This window comes from Ooceraea biroi, chromosome 7 (assembly GCF_003672135.1).
Source record: "Ooceraea biroi isolate clonal line C1 chromosome 7, Obir_v5.4, whole genome shotgun sequence".
Lineage (NCBI taxonomy): Eukaryota > Metazoa > Arthropoda > Insecta > Hymenoptera > Formicidae > Ooceraea > Ooceraea biroi.
This window is the reverse complement of record NC_039512.1, coordinates 13,179,835-13,199,673: the sequence shown is the minus strand read 5'-3', so window position 1 is coordinate 13,199,673 and position 19,839 is coordinate 13,179,835. Positions and strand designations below refer to the sequence as shown.

Below are 19,839 nucleotides of genomic sequence, written 5' to 3'. Positions count from 1 at the left end.
ATAATTGGCGCGCTATCGAATCGACGAGGGCGTCGTTACCTTCCAACGCACCTGACGCGGCGGTCTCTCCTCTCCTCTCCTCGACGGCGGAACCCGGCCGCCGTGGCCTCGGGGCGATGCGAAGGTCGGGGGTGAGCCGAGTTTAATTTAGCCGTCACGCTCTCACCGTGATCGATACATCGTAACCGCATCAGCGGGGTTGCGCCTCGTGAGTGCCACCTTAACTTTGCCGGCGACGCGTCGCGTCGCCTCGCGTCGAAAGGAGAGGAAGCCCCAAACCAGATTCCGCTTCCGGAACAATGTCTGACTTACCGCGACGCTAGCAACATGGCGGAAGCCGCCTCGAGGAATTGACGGAACGATCCTTTTGGTTGATGGTTTTTGCGCGTTTCAAAGAGAGCATTCTCAACCGAAAGTTGAGGATCTAACTGAGATTTCGGGATTCGTATCCCCGGACGGTCACGCCGGAAGTGCCCAAGATAAAGCACGCGTGGAGCACGTTGGGAACTCCGAGGGAACTTTCGCGTTTCCTGCGTCACTTTTGAATGCGCGGCGATTATAAAGTTCCGGGTGTTACGTTTTCGTTAAAGTTTTGTACTTTTCAAGGATTTTTGCAATTAAAAAGAAACATTAGAAAGTTCGTGGGAGAACCGGAGAAACTTTCGGATTAAAACGTTGCAGTGCGAGCGAAGATGAGGCAAAGGGTAGGAGGAGCAAAAATTCACAGCGCCAGCCGGGAGTTCGCGAGTGCTTAATTCTTGAACTCCCACGCTCCACGTCCCCGATTCTGTATCGCGGTATTCAAGTTCCGCCAACGCGAAATGCCTGAAGTTTGATAGCCAATTTATGCTCTATCGCTATCAGTTGTCTACTGCTAAACAATTTCTGCGCTCGCTATCATGCGCGACAAGATCCATTATAACTTCTCTCTCCTGTTCTCTCTCTCTCTCTCTCGCTCGCTCTCTCGTTCTCTCGTTCTCTCGATAAGCCGCGGGCGTGTCAGACCTGAAAAATGATGATTAATTTTTGTGGAACGTCCGAATTGTTATTATCGCGAATTATCTATCGACAAATATTTCTCGCATTCCCCTGAACAAGCGCTAACAAAGCGTTTCTATCATTAAAAGCATTCACCAAAGCATTTCCATCAACGTACAACGTTTCCGCACTGAAAGCGTTTGCTAAAGCATTTCTGTCATGAAGCAATTATCCATTGTCTATTTCATCTATTCTACGTAAAGGGAGGAAAGTGCGGGGCACTTATCCATGTAACATCGTTAATCTGGCGAACAATTCGTGCATTTTTAACAGAATTGTAACTCTTGTATCTCCATTGCGTCGAACTTGTCAGCCTTGCAAAAAGAGGAAACCACCCTCCCGGATTTCGGTGTATCTGACTGCGGTCTAATGCGATTCTGTTTCTCAATTCTCTTTTCCTCTTTCAGAATATACTGGACAAGTTCAACCCGGGCGCCAGACAGCTGATCAACGCAGGCAAGGCGTATCTGAAGGCTCTTCACGGTGAGTGAATGAAATTGAGCATGCCACGGCGCGGCGTTCCAAAAAGAGAAACAGAGGCGGACAGTTGGTTTCTGCGGGAAAGAGGGTCTGTACATAAGAAATGGAAGGAGTTCACGTTATTCCCGTGGGTCCTGTTGCAGAATCGAATTGCCAGCTCGTAAGCGTCGCGAGCCTCCGCCCTGCCAGCGTCGTTTGTTCTGTCTCTCTCTCTCGTACACCATCCCGTGACGCCGATTACTTTATTTCGTACGGAAACGTTGGTGAATTAATGTTATGTTTAGAATTTCATTGTTATTTAAACGAATTTCATTATTATTTAACAGAAGAGCTCGATTATTAAACATTTCCGAGCGATGATATTACCCGAGTAGAAATTTATAAATATCTTGGATCGCGTGATTTATATTAAAATTTAATTCAATGGTATTAAATATACGTCTCCTGTATGTAAATAATATTAAATATGTAAAAGTGAATACAAATAACACACGAAACCATATTTTTTAATTAAATATGGAAATTCACGTTCTCTACAACGCGAAATAACAGCTTCAAGGTATTTTTAAAGATAATTTTCATAATAATTAAATATACAAGTGCTATAAAAATTCAGCTTTTTCGACGAGTTTAGGAGCACCGCTCCTATATTTCTGCGTTATATTTCGCGTTAGACAAATATGTATATACATTCCTCTTTCTACCTTTCGCACTTTCATACTTTCGAGGCCGGGTCAGATCAATTACCTTTGGAGATTAACCCGTTGACCCTGAAACGGCAGCTCGCGTGCCATCACCATGAGGATCGCGTGTTTCTCGTGATGGGATATTACCTCCGCTTTCCCTGAGAAATAGAAATAGGAAGAGTTTGGCGACGGAAATAAAAAGGATGTCCATGATTCGCATTTTTCGATACAACTTTTTCCTACTTTATCTCAACTTCAAAAAAAGAAAGTACTTTCAAATTTAATCAAATCAAGTAAATATTTTGAATTTAGCAAAATGCATAACTGTATGTTGACATTAATGTTATAACATGTTTTATTATCATTTATGACTTTTAATGCCAACGTCATTCGACAATAAAAATTATTTTTCTGACAAATTTGCATACCGTGGGGTGACAATGCATGCGACCTTTGCAAGTTACCGCGTCGAGTCGGTGGTTGCCGTTGATCGTTGAAAATTCGTTTAAGGAGCGCCGTGGAAAATAGTACTCAGCGGCGGAAAGTAGTTTGCGTAACGGCGCAGTCGACTTTACATTAAAAGTGACTTAAAAGTTTCGCGCGGTACCGTCGGCCTTTGATGTAACAGTATTACCGAGTCGTGGCACGGGGAGAGACGCACTCTTGCACGGGAACGAGAGACAGACCATTTCTGGCGGATGAGAATCGACCCGGCATGCATGCCTTGCACCCTCCATCCCCCGAAACCTCGAGCATATAATCAACCGTTTCCTACGTTTTTATTTTCTCTTTTCTAACCATTTTCTTACCGAGAACTCTCGCGAGCTCCCCCAGTCGCGTTCGCTCTCGTTTACAAGCATTTTGCAAGCGTTTCGCAACGATCGCGCGAAGTGCACGCTTCGAAAGCTCAGTTCCACCATCGATAAAATCTTGTCGGTAAATTACGCTATTATTACGTCCGATAGAACGCTGTGGCGATAGCGAGAGACCGAGTGGCTCAAAATTTCCCGGGGAGGCAAACGGACTCACCCCTCTGCACCGACAGGGATGCACCATCAGCGATAAGGTCGTGGCGCTGCGCTCTTAAGGGGAGAAACGATTCCGCGAGCCGAGAAGTCGCCGCCGGCGGCAACTCTGCGCTCGGCGTTTGCTTTATGGAAAAGTTCAGACAAACAGAACCGCGATAATTTTCTTCGACGGTAGCGTCGCGAACTTTTTTATCTCGACGCGATTAGGACTGCACGAGTTCGAACTGGGGGAGATGTCGAGCAGTGAAATGCCAGGGGAGAAAGAGATAGAGATAGAGAGACAGAAGAAAGAGGAGGGTGAACGGTACAAAGGGCGATGCAACTTCCTTAACGAGTTCCGCGCCGGGAAAGAAAGCTAACTCGATTAGGAATTAATTTTTGACGAGCCGCGGAAGACGAGACAAAGGGAAGATTTCTCCGAATAGCGAAAGCCGGAGGGCGGGAAGTTCGGGAAGGGCGTGAGAGAGGAAGGGCGCTACGGCTGGGAATTAAAGTGAAACCAGAGAATCCTGCCCGCGCGGAAGGGCGGTATTCTCTCGATGTCGGATTTAATTCTGCGCCCTTGCATTATTTGATTTTTTTCCGAGCGCGAGAGTTGCAAGTGGGATGTCGGTGGTTACCGATTCGTCTCTCCCCATGTTGATTCTCATCCCGTCGTTACATTTTAATATCCCGTTTGGATTTCAATGCAACCTAACGTTGTAAGTGACAGTCGATTTTTCGGACGGTCCGAGTCCGCGGATAAATCCTCAAACGAGGCCTCGATCTCTTCAATTTCCCAATCAATCTCCGGTGGCCTTATCGGAACGCGATTCGCCAGCTTAAAACGGCGGATTCACCCCGGCAGAGTCGTCTTTGTTCTCCGCGGAATTAATTTGTTCCACCGGAAGGAACTCGCCGTCGATCGGCGAACTTGCCGTCCTCTCCGCACTTCTTCTCTTCAATCTCCTCCTCGCCCGCCCCCTCGTAGCTCAGCCGTATTCCGCGCCCTATCGCGAGCCGACTCTGTGACAATTTATAACGAGTCGTCGAGCCACTTTGAAGGCACCGCGCTCGATCCTGCCGAGAAACTTCGTTCTCTCTCCACCCACGTCCTCGTCTTCGCCCTCTATGTCCTTTCTCCTGCTAAGGACGCCACTTAAATGCCAAGAGTTTCGTATTTCCAGCCGATTGAAGGATGCACGGGTCGCCTTCGGAATACCGTTCCGCTTGCGTGTATTAAAAAGCGCCCTTCGAGACGGACGGAATTTTAAAGCGACGAGCGCCGCCAGTTAGAGATTTCTTTCGGCTCCTACGTTAATAATGCATTACTAATAATAAATTAATATACAAAATATACTGTGTAGTCGAATGTTGATGATAATAAGTACAAACGTATATTACGTTACGGTACTGTGCGGTGCAGATTTTTTTCGTGGGGTTTGGTCGACAAAAAGGGTGGAGGAAAGGGATGATGCGGAGGCGACCAGTTAACCGAGGGTCAGCGAATGCGATTTGAAAAGTTTTCTCGTTAAATAGCGCAAAAATGCGCGGCGAGAGATGTCGAACGTGAACAGGGTGGGTGACAGCGATCCGGGGGAGGAGGGCCACGAGAAAGGGTACGCGAGAAGGGGGCTGGAACATCCGCGTGGCGCGGACAATGACGAGAGAGTACCGACTGATTTTAATTATGGAATCTGTGCAGGTGAAACGCTCAATTTTCCCGTCGGCACATGTCCCCCTTCCCATCCTCTTATCCCTTCTGCCCCCTTCTCTAGCTCTTGCCTCGTCCCCCCCCCCCCCTCATACCCGTCCTACCCCTCGTCCTCTCTTTGGTCCGGCGACCCCTGCAATTTCAATTTCGCGCCATCTCCTCACCCCTCACTCTCTCGCGCCTCTCACCGTCTCGACCCTTTCCCTCCTGCTGAGCCCCCTACTGGTTGGTCGCTCTTTAATATCGATTTTCTTTCGAAGGGTCGAAAGTATCGCGAGAGTATCGAGTTACGCGTTCGCCGCACTCGCGAATGTCAAGTCCCGTCGTTTGTTCAGCGCTTTGCGGGAATCAACCGAAGGGGATGGGAATCGCGCAAATGTACGCGGAATGTTCGCCACAGCGTGGACTTGTTGTGTGATAAGAACGGTAATTTGAGAGAGAGCGAGAGAGACTTTTAGACTTTGTCATTAAAGCATTTATTATTTTGACTACCAAATTAAAAACTAATATCGATTAAATTGGGAACGTTTTTAATTTTTCAGCCCAGCGATTTATCATTATTACATAATAATTTAATTAAAAATATGTAATTATTCAATAATATTATTTTATTAATTTTTAGTAATGTGCAGAGATAAACTTAGATAAATGCAACGTTTCCAGTCTGAAAATTTTCCAAAGTTCGATCAAAGAAACCCTTAAATCAGAGGAACGAGAAGCATTTCTGGAACACCGTGTAGAGTTTAATATCGTGTACTTAACAGCAACGGTCGTTGCGTAAAATTTAACGGTTAATATATTCCGTTCGCGTTCCTCGTGCAACTGCAATTTGCGCCACGGCGAAAATCTCGCCGTGAAAAGAGAAAAAAAAAGAGCGGCGGAAGTTATTTTCGCGGATATTACACGATCGAAGGACCCGCGAAGCGGTTGTAGCATGCGCGCACGCTGCGAAAATGACTGCATTTTGCATAAAAATCGTTTGGGGCGCGTGCGTCGCATTGTTTTGCATCGCGTCCGCGTAATACGCATAAATAAAACCTGTAATAAACACAGGGATGAATTATGCGTGCGAGATAGAGCGACAGTCCCCCCTCGTTTGTGAAAACTGACGGGAGATGCTTCGTGCGGCAAGAGCAAGTGAAAAATATCCCGCAAAAGTGACGCGCGGCCTTATCACGCGCGGTCCGCTTCGCTCTGCAGCGGACGTACATTATATCGAGCACTGATAAGTGGAATGTGTATTAGTTTGCGTTATCGCGTGATAATGTAACCGACTCGTAATCGTAGGAACGCACGATTTGTAATATTAAACCGTGACGGGCAACACGAAACACAAATTGGCGTTCCGTGTCAATTTTATCGGCGAACCGCGATGCGTTTGTTCGGGTACATGGAGTATAATGACTCAAAGAGCCTCCTGTAAGTAGTATACTTGTATTATACAAGCGCCGATAAATCAAACGGAAAATAAATCACGTCGGAATAACCCTAAAAAACGCGCGACAACCTGCGGAGATTTATCTGATAAGGTTCCATTAATTATGAAATCCAATTCACCGATCCGGATGATTCGGATCCGGATTAGATCTGCCTCGCGCGTTCCCCGAATTATGATATCGCGCCGATGATGTGATGATGATTACGCACGAGTGCGCGCGGCGAAAAGGCAAATGGGGCTTCCGGCGGGGCATTACCTGGAATCCGTTCGAATCCCCGTTAATAGCGAATACCTTACGTATCCGCGCCGAACCGGTCCTGCATACCGGGTGTGCTAATGGAACCGTCACGCTGTTCCGGATCGATCGTGTCCGGCTAATTGCGGCGTGCCGCGCCGTTAATTAACCCCGACCTAGGACGTGTCATTCCTGGAAACAGAAAGTTCACCCCTTGCTACCCCCCCCCCCCCGCCTCCCTCCCCTCGCCACTTCTCGTCTCCCTCGCCCATCGAACGAGCATGTTTGGAATTCAATTTAATTTTCACAGCGTGATCGTTATTAATATAATACCAACTGATGAAACTAATATTAAGTTTTTTATGTCCCGGGGTGGATCACCATTTTTCCCTGGAAATTAATGGCGAGCGTCACGCTCGGATGAAAAATCCTCCCGCAATATAAATTATAAGAAATATCGACTGCAGTATGTAATATGCCTTTTGATTGGAAAGCGATTGATTATTGTTTACGTTACATCATTATAAAATCTGCGAGTCGGCATTAAATAAATTCAGGATTTTTTAACGAAATGCTAGTTATGAATTTGTAAAGATGATGGTTGTAAAGATGTTGTAAAAATGATAATAAACGCAATGAATGAAGTTATGGTAAGTCAAAGACGAATGAAGGAATTATCATTAGCCTTCAATCACGAATGTCAATCGTTCGAAGGACTCGATTTATGTTGTAGTTTGTCCTTGAAGCGAAAAGAAATCAGGATGGACCGACCCTTTGCGATACCGTCCTAATATCCCTTTAAATGGGGATTCCCTTTAATCCAATTTACCGGCTGAGCGATATTAATGGATCGGAATAGCTGGCGTTCGAGGCGGAATAATCCTTAAATATTATCCTTCGTGATATCGCGCGTTCTTCCGCCTCGACTTTTCTCACTTTCTTCCTCGACCAATGGCCTTCGCGTTTTTATCCGCCATTGTTTTCGTCACGTGGAGTCCTTTTCATAACGGCGCAAGCAGCGAGCGATATCCCGACATTGGCGATAACGCACGAACGCGAAAATAAAATCCTCGTACGTGTGCTATGTGATATTCTTTATTCGCGGATTATTTTGGTAATGGCGGTTTGATGCCTTTTACATCCATCGTGAATAAAACACGAGCAAGACGGGCCCGTTCGCCCAATTTCAGAGTCGTTTCGCATCCTTCGTGCCTGCACCGCGTGTCTACACTCCAAAAATATACGACCCCGCCCCGACGAAGATGAGCGCAAATAAACCGAGTGAGCCACCCCCATTATTCGCGTGTTCACCCGATGGACCCTTCTCTCGGTATTTCAACAATGCCGCAATCGCAAAATTTACAATAACACCGTTATGCCAGCATCTGCATGCACCCCACAAATCATCCGCAATTCTTTTCTCATTTGAACCTTTCATTTCGGATTTCCCATCGGCTCTCGTTCGCAGCGACGAGGCAGCGCGCAAGAACTCGTATCGTGTAAATAACTTTACAGCGGCGGAACCTTCTGCAAAATACGATTTTATAATTTGTGAGCTTTATAATTGTTGAACAAAATAGCCGACACCACTAGAAACGGATAGTGAATGAGGAAGAGGGAGGTGTAAAGAACTGGCCCCCCCATTCATCTCAAAGTCATTTCGTTCGTTTATTATTCCGCCGTATTCTCGTGGGAATTCCACGAGAGAGAGGGAAAGGGAGAGTGCTGGAAGTGGCAAAGGGTGGTCACCCGCTGGAAATTCCAGAAGCAAGATGGAAATATGAGACAACAGGGGTTGGCGGTCGAGAGGGGTTGCGCATTTTCGCAGCGGCGAACGGAGAACGGCAGGAGGGGGAGGCAAATGGAGGAAAAGTAAAGGTACGGTTGAAGTGCGCAACGTGCAAGAGGGAGAGGAGGCGCCCGCCGAGGGGGGTAGGTTGAAACGTAAACTTTATTCTGGACAGTGCGGAACCCCGCGCCCGTACGATTCAATTATTTTTACTCAGTCCCGACGACGCTTCCGGGCAGCCTCCCTTCGGCCCTTCCCTCGCCCTTCTCACCTACCCCTCGCGTTGCGGTCGGGGCGGTAGACGCTTCTAATTTCATTATTCCCTCTCGAAGGACCGACTCGTGCCTCATTCCTTTTTCTCACCCCGTCCCTCGCGGTTTATTTCCGCGCAAAGCGTTCCACCCATGAGGGTTCCTAACTGGTGTGCTCTTTTGATATACCGGGTGCTCTGATGAGAACGACATGCTCGTACTGACGGCACGCATGCGCTGATGCGAATTGCAGATCTGTATTGCGCCGTCGTCATTTTATTTGCAATTACGTCGCAAATGCGTTTATTATCATAAAATTCAGTAGAGCTAGAAACTGGCAGCGAAAAGAGGGAAAGTCAAACTCCCTCGTAAATTCAGGCTGACGAAGGGACGCGACTGTACCGTTTGTAAAATTCACTTGCTCGCTCGTCAAAAAATATTTTTAAAAAATTGCGTCGCGTTTTTCCTCGCAATCTCACCGGCGGAATTCCGCGTCGCGGCGCTACCTTTTACGCACCGCCGCGGGGAGTTGTCTGATGTAAAAGGGCAAGCGGTGGCTGTTGTAATACCCCTTCTGCTTCATACTTCGCTCCTTCCCTTGTTTTTCCTCGCCGAAAACTGCAATCTCCCGAGGCGGGAAGGAATGCGATTAAGCGTTGATGGCTTCCTAAATGCAAACAACCCCGGAAACCGTAATCACCGGAGACAATCGCTCTCCCCTTGTCTCCCTTTCTCTCGCGCTCTCTCTTATACCTTCTCCTTCTGACGACACGACGAGGGCGCTGTTTTACAAGCCAGGGATGGAAATTGAATGCGAGGGTGGGTGCGTCGATTAGCCGGCGCCTCTTAATTCGCGATTACCGCCCGCCGCGGCATTCACTTCCGGAATGCAAAACGGCAGTGTCGCCGGATCGCCGCTTCGTCGCCTGACGTTCACGTTTTTTTTCTCTTACTTTCTCAATTTCTTAATTGATTTTACTTTCAAGCCATCTTGCGCATTCTCGGCGTTCGTAATTGCGCGACCATACTTTATCGTTTTACTCCTCCGTGATCCTTAAACGACTAAAGCTGCATTTCATGTTTATATAATTCATATTTTTGTCTTTTCTTAAAAATGAATTAAATTTATTAATTTTGCGTCCCGTGGAGGAAAACGTGACCGATCGCTCCGGTGGATCGAGGGAGACAGTTGGAATTCGGGGGTTGCAATGGACCTTTCCATTCCCTTCTCCTCCCTTGTCGCATTTTCCGACGTGGTGGCATCCGGTCGCGGCGTCGACGTCGTTACTAAGCACCGCGAGTCTCTCATATTAAAACTACCCCTCGGGATACCACGACGAGAGGATGGCGAGGGTGGAAGGACATTAACGCCGCTTGTTAAGGACGCCCGCGACGGTTCTAAGAGGGTACGAATGGCGAATTTGGGAACAGCAAGGGGATGGAGCGGCGCGAACTTGTTGAAGTCGTGATAAAGTCGTGTATTTCCATTATTGAAGTGTCTATATTACTCGAAATGATTTGCATCTACTCATACATTTCGCGTTATGTACTGGATTTTAATAGCAGCGAAATTCATTTTGAGATTTATTTTATACAATACACAAAATAGTGAATCCCTTTATTCCTGAAATTTCTAAGCGACGCACAATGTTATGCAATTTGCATAACGTCAGGATATTCCCTCCAGGTCTGAAAACTTTTTTCATAAAACACAGCAACACTGAAACTTGCTCTAATACAATTTTCTCATTGGAATAATAAAAAAAAGTTTCCCGCCGGGAGCTAAGCTCGCAGCGATTTTCTTTTCGGGCTTACATCGCGCTGCTCTTTAGCTACAGAAATGCGTCCAACTTGCATAAAATAAATGGAGAAAATAAGAGTCGCGAAGTCTGTAATAACCGAGAAATTCCATTTAGATGAGGATGTTGAACAAAAAAGGAAAAAAAAAGGAAACAACGGATCGCGAAAGTCAAGTCGCGAGTCCATTAATAATCGTCGATAGCTCGCTGTAAGAACTGTCGACGAAGTAATAGGAAAAGTTGCAGTCAAAATGGCAGCGAAGCTCCCCATTAATCTACATTAATGCCGCGCGAAATCTTGGTGGCGCCTCGCTCGCGCCTGTTGCGTTTAGCGGAGGCAGCCTAAGGGCCCTGGTAAACATCCTCATAAGCAATTAAGCCGCTTAGAAACTCCACCGTTCATTTATTATCTCTGTCCCTTCTAAGCAGCCGTGCAAGCTCTCACAAGAGCTGATAAACGATGCGCTGGCCCAAGAACCCGTCCTTCAAAGCAACTCCTTAATTACGCGCTGAGGCCCTATTCGCTTCGAGCACACACATCGCACTCTGGTGAATTTTTTTCAGAAATAATTGCAATTTGGAGTGTTTGACAAACGTAATTTTCTTTGAGAGAATTTGGACGAATTACCTTCAAAGTTGAGAAAATCGACTCTTAGGTCTATCCTTCCAGACGAATCTGGTTATGTATGGCGTCAGTCTTTCAAATTTGAATCCTAATCATCGGGAATCTTGATCAAATCCGACCCTCTCTCCTCCCCGATTGTTTAGAGTCACCAAACATTGTCAATTCAAGTTGCACAATCTCGGCGACTGCAAATACGCGAAACTATGAATATCCGATGCTGTTCATATTCTCGAATATGGAAACGTCTTGAATTTCTGTCTCGCAAGAGAAATCAGAGGTTGCAACGGGGAAGAGGAGAGGGGGTGCAGGAAGGGCAGCTCTCTTCGGATCTGGTGTACCTGCGTGTGTGTGCACGTCGGGTATCGAGATGTCTCCGTGAGCCGGACCGAGTGAGGAACGTTGCGGTGAAGGGTTGATACAGGACGGTCCGAAGTTTGCCGACAGTCGGGGGAAGACGAGGGATGACCGGCGGACAATGGGGTGCATCGCCGATGACGAACTCGGCCTGCTTCCAATCCCCGGAGTCGCTCCGGGGTTGCTGGAACAGCCGCAAACAAGGGGGTGGGCGAGTCAGCATTTCCACCATCGACCTCGGTCCCCCCTTCCTCCCTTCGGTTTCCTCCCGCCATCCCGTCAGTTATGCTGCAAACGGTTTACGCATTCCCCGAGCGACGGTGAAAGGCCTGGGTTGCAAAAGGCGGGGTGCGAAGCGCTGGATATTTCTGCTTACGATTATGTACCGCGTGTTCCGCGATCTTCGATATTGGACGTTTTAATAACAGGCTACTACTACTACTACTCGGTAGCGTTTAAAGCGCGGGATGTTTGCACGGGCATCCTCACGGAAGATATTCCGCGAGATGAAAGGAATGATTATTGCTTATGGAGATTACTTGCGCGGAATTAAAAACGTGGAGTATTATTGGAGAATACTGTATTGCGTAATAATATATTTTATTATTACATCTCTAACTGTTTTATAATATGTAATATTGTAAGATATTTTTATGTGGCTTCTGGAAAAATGTACAAAAATGTACGTTACCACTGAACCGTAGAAATTCGGCGAGTTTTCACGGAAGTAACAACGTTTCACCGATTTACGTAAGAACACACTCGCGAAACGCGAAAAAACGCAAGATAGTAGAAAAAATTAACAATAATTCAAACTGACATTGTGAGAATTCTCGCACAGTTAAATTTTCTCCCAGACTTTGTCCAGCAACAAAAAAACATGCAAAAAAGAGAGAAACAACTACAAGAGAAATCGTATATATTTTTTTGGTTCATGTATGTCTCGCTGCAGGCTGCAACGAAACATACGCGAAAAATGGCGGCGACAGCTGTCGACGTGCGAGTTTCGATGCCGTCACGAAATTCTGTATCGTAAAACTCGGATATGAAGCGCAGTTCTCGTGGCGGAATTATTGCCGGGCGAGTTCTTTCATCATTATTTTGTTGCATTTATGCAATACATGTCATAGGAAAAACGACGTGATAATACGTATATACAAATAATAAACACGGCACATAATTTATGAACGACTAACTCGGCGCGCAGCGGAAAATATAATATAGCATCATTTTTTTTATTCATCCCGGAAGCTGAAATCGCGAGGCTCCGTTTTCGATCGCTCGTAACTCGAAAATTGATGATATTTTTGCCTAGGGAAACATCGGCCTCAGATTGATCGAGCGTATTCGCTCGCGAATTTCCGAATCCTTTTTAACATTTCTGCAAATAGAGTTTGGAATGGAAATACCGCAAACCGCAATCATCGGCAAAGAAAATATGCTGAATAAATCGAACGCAGCTGGAAAGTCGCGCCGAAAAAGCGTAGCCCGATATAATTGTTAAATAAAATTTCTCTCGCCAAAGAATGGTGTGTGCAGTAGCATGAAACAATAAATAAAAGCCGTTCTCCGGAAACGAGCACTGTGCTTGAGGTCGAAGGGCGGGGGTGGGCGGAGGGCTTGCGAGGGAGAATGGCGGGGGTGGGAAACGAGCTTCAAGAGTGCCATAATTTACGCTCCACTCGTTTCTTCCTCGTGTATACCTAACGTGTACGAATGAAGCATAAATTCACCCTGCGCCCTCATCCTCCCGCCGTACCATGTACTCACGATCTACCACCGGAGAGGAAACTTAACGTTTAGCCACGCGAAAAGTGCCGGCGAATTTTCCGTTTTGGAGCCCTTAATTGAAGACGACAAGCGCTTCACTGGAAAAAGGAAAATTAAACTACGATGTTTGGTTCGTCTCGCGTATTTATATATGCGATGCACTTCGTATTTTTCTCTGATAATTACTGGAAATAAAATATATCAAACGAAGTTATGAAAAAAATATTTATGAAACTCTCGGGGAAAATCTATATTTTTATACATACATTTTTCAGATTCAAGAAAAAAATAATATATTTTGAAGGTATTTCTGCAGATGCTTTCGGGGGTTGAAGATAATTTCGAGACCCCGATCTGCAAACAGAATCCTGCGAGCCAATAAAATTCTCGTCCAGTCGTTCTAATGAAATAACAAACGCGTTTCGAGCACGGCTCGATTTCTCGGTAGTGCGAGGAGGGAGGCTGCGGATGTGAAGGGGAATGATCATGGAGGGAAGGCGGGCTCCATAAAACGACCCTTCAGTCCCCCTGCGAGTCCGTGAGTTCCGAGATACAGCACGTACGGCTCCTTGTCGGACCAGCCATCCCCCTTTCTCCCTCCGTTCCTCCTTTTTCCTCTTTTTACGTTCTTCGAGTCCGTTAGGTAGAGCACAAGTCCGCTATTTATGAGGGATTCGCCCGCGGGGGTGAAACACACAATTTCCACCGATATACCGTCACCCCGCGCTCCCCAGCTCCCCGTCTTTCCCATTTTTTCTCGGATCGTCCCAATTTTTCTGCTCCATAACCCCTAACGAGAGCCAGCCTGAAGAGGGATCGTTTTTCATTGATAACCACGAGTGGCTCGTTCGGTCTTTTTATTTTATCGGCGCGATTGTTCGTTCGGTGGGTGAATCTCGACCATGTCTATCGCGTCATACACGAGGGAAGAAATGCGAAAGCGGCGCTTTTTAATTCTAACTTGTTGATGCAAAGATTCGAAATGCGTATAGCTGAAGCTGTATTGGTTAGCGTGGAGAGATTTATTCGACTAATTAATTTTCAGAAACAGAATGAAAAAGAGCGGGAGAAGAGAAATAATGAAATTGAAAAGCAAATTAATGATGGTCCTTCAGGGTTGTGGCAAAGTAGTAATATCTGCCAAAAGAGAAGATTTATGAATAGTTCTACATTTTTATGCAGTTATCTATAATTAATTAATGTCTGATGTAGAATTTATAATTAATAATAATTATTTTTATATACAGGATCTGCTGCGGCATCGCGAGTTTACGTTGATGCTTTGTCTCGATTAGCTCGTCAAGCTCAGCTGGGAACATGGGGAGGTTCGAAGGATGTGGGTAAGTGGAAAACTTTGAATCGATCAATTTGTATCGAAGTATAAACCAACACTATACCAACAACCACGCACAGTTTATTTAAGATTATATTAAAAGTATCTGCACCTTTCTTCTTATTTCAATTTTTAAGTGTTGCACACGAAATCCATGTTTATAATTTTTCTGAAATACTCATATGCTCGCCGCGAAATATTTAAACAGACAAAATGTTCTACAATTTTCCTTATCAAAGAAGTTTGATCGAGTTTCCGGTTTGTGCTTGATCCATCTCGTCGAAACAAATAACACAAACAGAGCAGTTCTGAAGGCCGGATTCGCACAAAGTTTGCATTGCTCTGGAACCGGATGAGCTTTTTCGAGGCTTCCAAAGCCAATAAAGCGCGTTTAACCGTCCCTAAGCCCGAAAGCTCCTCTCCCCGCCCACTCGGAAGCACCCGGACGTCGATGAACGAAAGTTGCTAACAAGATCATTGCAGCGTGATAAGTATACGTATTAAGACCAGGTCAGCGACCCGCGAGTGGAGCTTACGAGCCTCTTAAAGCAGACTAAGACGCGGTCTTAGGAAGCTTTCCAAGTGCCAAGGACCAGGAGAACTTTTTATTTGTTCCCGACGGGAGCCGAAATCCGATCAGCCACGCTGCTCGACCATGATTTCACGATCTTCCTCGAAGCGACAAATTCCGATCTCTCGATTTTGTTGCGCTTGCAAGATATGAACGTTTCTCGAATTAAATATTCGCGGAACGGCAATAACAGGATTGGGTCACCATACTTTTGAAACCGCAATTTGCCAAAAATCGCATATCAAATCGCTTTGAGATTCTCGGATTCGCGCAGCGATTTAGGAACAGATTAATTGTAATTATATTCCGCGATAAAGACGACCGCGCCATGATCGCGCAGAGAAGATAATTTCCGACGAGATAATTTATGGCGAATTGTGCCTCGCGATAATAATGCATTAGTATGCGCGCAGCGTAGGAGAAAGAGGGAACCAGAAAGAGAGTATCGCCGACACGGAAGCGAGGGATTCAATTAATCGAATTAATAAATTCACCGATCGAGTTATTTGCGAGTCCATGCGCTCTGAAAATGCACATGAGAAAGAGAGGTTGACAGAGGGAATGAAAGGGAACAAGAGGGTGAGAGAGAGATTGGTGCAGTTTCAAGCATAATTAATTAGCGCGCCGCGAATTAGCTATTTTATTTTACAAATTATACTCGTCCCGACGTAGAAATGTTGTTTATCGCGTCCGCGCAGTCTGTTGCAATTTGTTATGTAATTGCTCGAGTGTTTTGGCCACGGCATTAATTATTTTATCTCCCAGACCTCCTTCAACCCTTTATTCGGTGACGGCCTGGTAAAATCAATTGTCGTATTCCACCGGCGATAATTTCGCCGGCTGCCATAATCAACGGAAGCGTGAAACGTTTCAAAAACAACGCGGATCACACGAGGCTGAAATTTTCGAAAACGATCATGTACAACGCGGAATAAAAAACGAGACCGCAAAACAGAAGAGTATTGCGAGTGGTTATTTCAAACAAGCGTAAAATCATATTTACACAAAGCCGCTAATAATTCACGCGTCGCGTACAACTTTTAATACGTAATTTACATAATCAATATAATTTACATATGACAACCGTACGGTCGAGCGATGCACCTGCGGCGGTTCCGCTGTGCTGCTTCTATCTGGCAGCGGAAATAAAAACCATCGTAACAGCCACCGCACAAAGAAACGCGTCATTTTATTATACATATTTTTTGTTACATGTTTTTTTGTTGCGAGAGTAATAAAACTCCCGTTTTATTTTTGTGTATGCATTTTCGAAGCGGTCTAAATTCGCGGCGGATACAGTCCGGCTCCGCTTTGCGCTCATCATCCGCTCTTCGCGCGCCGGCTTTCGAGTGCCGCATCTCCTGAAACTTTAATTTCGCGCCGTAAGTCTTCGCGCTCGCCGTGAGAACGGCAGCCTAAGAAGTGCTCCGCAAATAGCGAGTCGGACAAACATCTCGTTAAATTTCTTATTCGCACCCTTGAGGATCATGTGCCGCGTAACTCGCAACGAAGGTGTCTCCGAATGCTCCCGAATTTATTCGAGAATCTCGCGGCACCTATATTCCAACGAGATAATTAATTTAAGCACGATTTCCAACAAATTAAGATTAAAAGCATCCAACTTTATCAGAAAATACTTTTACCGAAGTTAATATAAGTCGTGTTATTCAAAATCGGTTGATGATTTTCTCGATTTAACCTGATTTGAGAAACGTCACCATTTTTCTTGAATTATCTGTAACTTTGATGAAAATTGCTAGGAATCACGTTTTGTGATACCGACCCTGATACATTCGCGCGATTTTTATCTCCATCCACGCATGCGTTCCGCGCAGGAGGTCGCGGCGGTTTCGCGCGATTACGTTGACGGAGGAAATTCGCGCAGGAAGCACGAGCGACACTCAGGGAAATCTGTTTTCTCTAGACCCCTCGGTGTCTGCTCCCTTCTCGCCACCTTTCCTAAAGTACCCTTCCATTCAGTCGCGAAGGGGAGTCGCGAAAATTCGTAGTTCACGATGTTAGCGCGAGACGAAACGAAAATGCGACAGCGAAATTGCCAATATCGTCACCCCAGATTTTCCTTGCTCCCCCGTCCCTTCACCCCCAACTCCCGGTTTTCCCTCTCGTTCTTCCGACAGTCGGAAGATCGAAGGGATTCTGTTCGATATTTTGCTCCTCACCAGCAGGCTTGCCGGAAATGACAATGAAGAGGTCGACGGGAACGTAGGGGGCTTTGCGAAGGTTTTGCGGAGGCTTTCGACATATTAATGCTGAAACAATATATATATATAAGCATGTTGTTTTTTACTCGAAGATCATTTTCGTTGTAATAACTTTAATATAATTATTATTTAATATAATTAAAGTTATTACAGCGAAAATGATCCTCGAGTAAAAAATAGCATGCTTATATATACTGTAGCAGCATTAATAATTTTAATACACTGTGATAACTTCGGGGAAATATTTGATTTCAGTTTCGATGACTGTGTCTGCTGCATACCGTTTGCTGCGTATGCTTTTTTTCAAGATAATTTCTCGGGATGTTTAGGGTGAATAGGAGCAAATTTCATCTTGGATTGATTCTTTGCGTTTTATTTTCTTGTGTAATCCGCCGAGTGGCGTGACTCTGTCATAGTCAGCCGCAGCTGACAGTAGATGTGCCACACGTCCGTCGGAAAAAAGGACAAGGGGAGAAGATACAGAAAAAGATGGACGGATAGATATAGAATACTACTAGATAATCTCGGTAGATAAAAATTTTTTTAAATTATGAAAATCGAAATTTAATTTAATGAAAACTAAACGGATTGTTTGAAAATAACATTAGTTTCGTTCGGAGCAAAACCTTTTGCGTGAAGATACAATTACGCAAATATGTTGATGAAACGCGTGAGCAATATCAAGTCCGCAGCATGCACCTTGCAAAATTAATTCATATATAATTAGTATGTAATTTGCAGGAAAATTTTATCAGATCTCTTGCCCGTGCATAATCGCGTAATCGTTTTATGTATTTTCCACAAGTAACGTCAAAAATAATTATTTTATAAAATTACATTGCCATAAACTCGTTAATAATTCGCGCGTGCAATCTCGCAAAAATTAATCTGCATTAATTGCGATTTTTACTCTTGACGCGATCTTGGCGTGATTATTCATTACTCGTCAAATTTCTCAAATAAAAATTCTCAAATAAAACTAAAAACATAAAAATACAATGACGCAAGGTTGAAGGGTCGCAGAACTATTCGAATGAATCGAACGGAGACGGAGCGCGACAAGCAAGCAGAAGCGGGTACGTCAGGGTGGTGGGTAGCCGCTTCACGCGCGTCAAGAACAGAGCGTGTCTACGCACTGCGAAGCGTGCAGAGGGAGCAGGTCGAAGCGGGCCGGAGCAAGAGGGCGAGACCTAGGGGAACGCACAAGCCGTGAAGGATATCGGACCGTTCCTTGCAGCTGGCACGTTCCTCTGGTCTCCTGCGAGAGTGGTCTCTTCATGAGAGAGAGAAGGAGAAAGAGAGAGAGCGAGCGAGAGGGAGGACTCTCTCTCATTTAATTGCGTCTGGTCCCGCGGTATAATGGAGCACGCGTTAGTCCCAAGCCCCCCGGCCTGTTCTGTGCGCGATAAGGAACGGCGTCATCTGCTGTCCTGCACAAACAGCATCGTTTACTCCACGCAGTTATTGTTGCATTTGGATATTGAGCCGGAGATGCACCTCACGAGTCTGTTTGTTGTCGGGAACACGCATCACGCACGGAAAGAGGACGGGTATCAGGCTGTGAAGCTGCGGGTGAAACTGCGGCGCGGTGAATTACGCAGTTGACGCGCGTAGTCGGGCGTAGTTGCGGCCCTCGCAGCTCTCTGGCGGTGCGTTTGATCCTCATTCGGAATTTCCCTGCGCTTTTCCGGGCACCTCTCGTAAATTCCTCGTATTTTTTAGATTTTTGCATCCTTTAGATTTTGTCTTTTAAATTTTCCTTTTATTTGCCATCACCTTCGTATCATCACGTATGTGAATTTTATACGCTCTCTGCCAAAAGCTCCTCTATTCCGCCCTTTACCCTCGAAATATTTAAATTCTAGTGCATCTCACGCTCTCGTTTTAAAGCTCCCATATATGTCCTTCTATTCTGCCCTCTCTCGCGCTACCGTCGGTCTTCTCCATCCTGGTCCGCTATCTTCCTAATGTTTCTCTTCGGGACCCACCACGTGTCGCCTACAAGCTATTCGGCTGGCACGTGGGTTTTTATAGAGCGATGAACGTGTACTGCACGCAGACGCGTTGGCTTACTCTTCGTCGTCGTCCTCGTCGTCGCGGTCGTCATTCCCCGGAATCGTATCGTGTAACGTCGTTTCTCCGAAAGTGGCCACTTTGCCGCAGACACGCTCACAGCTACACGCCAACGAAGTTACGTTTCAAGTCCGCTCCGAAATTCCGCTCAAAACTTGAATCGTTAGCGCTTCGAGTTTCGTCTTTAGTCGATGAACCCCTTGCTGCTTTCTTATCACTGGTCTCTCTCTCATCACTGGTCCGCCATGTTTTTCCTCGACGGTAAAACATCCGGAATTATTAATGCAATGACAAACTATCGACTTCCGCGATGGAAAGGAATTATCGTCCGCAAAATTACAAGAAAAACAAAATTAAATCACCGTCTCAATAAATGTAGAATAAAAAATGTTTGAACCTTGCTATTAAAATGGAATTATGAATTGAAAGTTATAAATTCATCAAATATATCATG

At 45.6% G+C, this 19,839-nt stretch overlaps 1 protein-coding gene across 1 annotated transcript in view; it reads left to right on the top strand.

Moving 5' to 3' along the window:
* The window catches only part of LOC105279652 (zinc finger CCCH domain-containing protein 13), a 67,744-nt gene that overhangs the window by 22,808 nt on the left and 25,097 nt on the right, over positions 1 to 19,839 (top strand). Inside the window, exons 3-4 of the mRNA XM_026971406.1 lie at positions 1,446 to 1,521; positions 14,434 to 14,526. Coding sequence (XP_026827207.1) covers positions 1,446 to 1,521; positions 14,434 to 14,526 — 169 coding nt within the window. The remainder of the gene's footprint in view (positions 1 to 1,445; positions 1,522 to 14,433; positions 14,527 to 19,839) is intronic.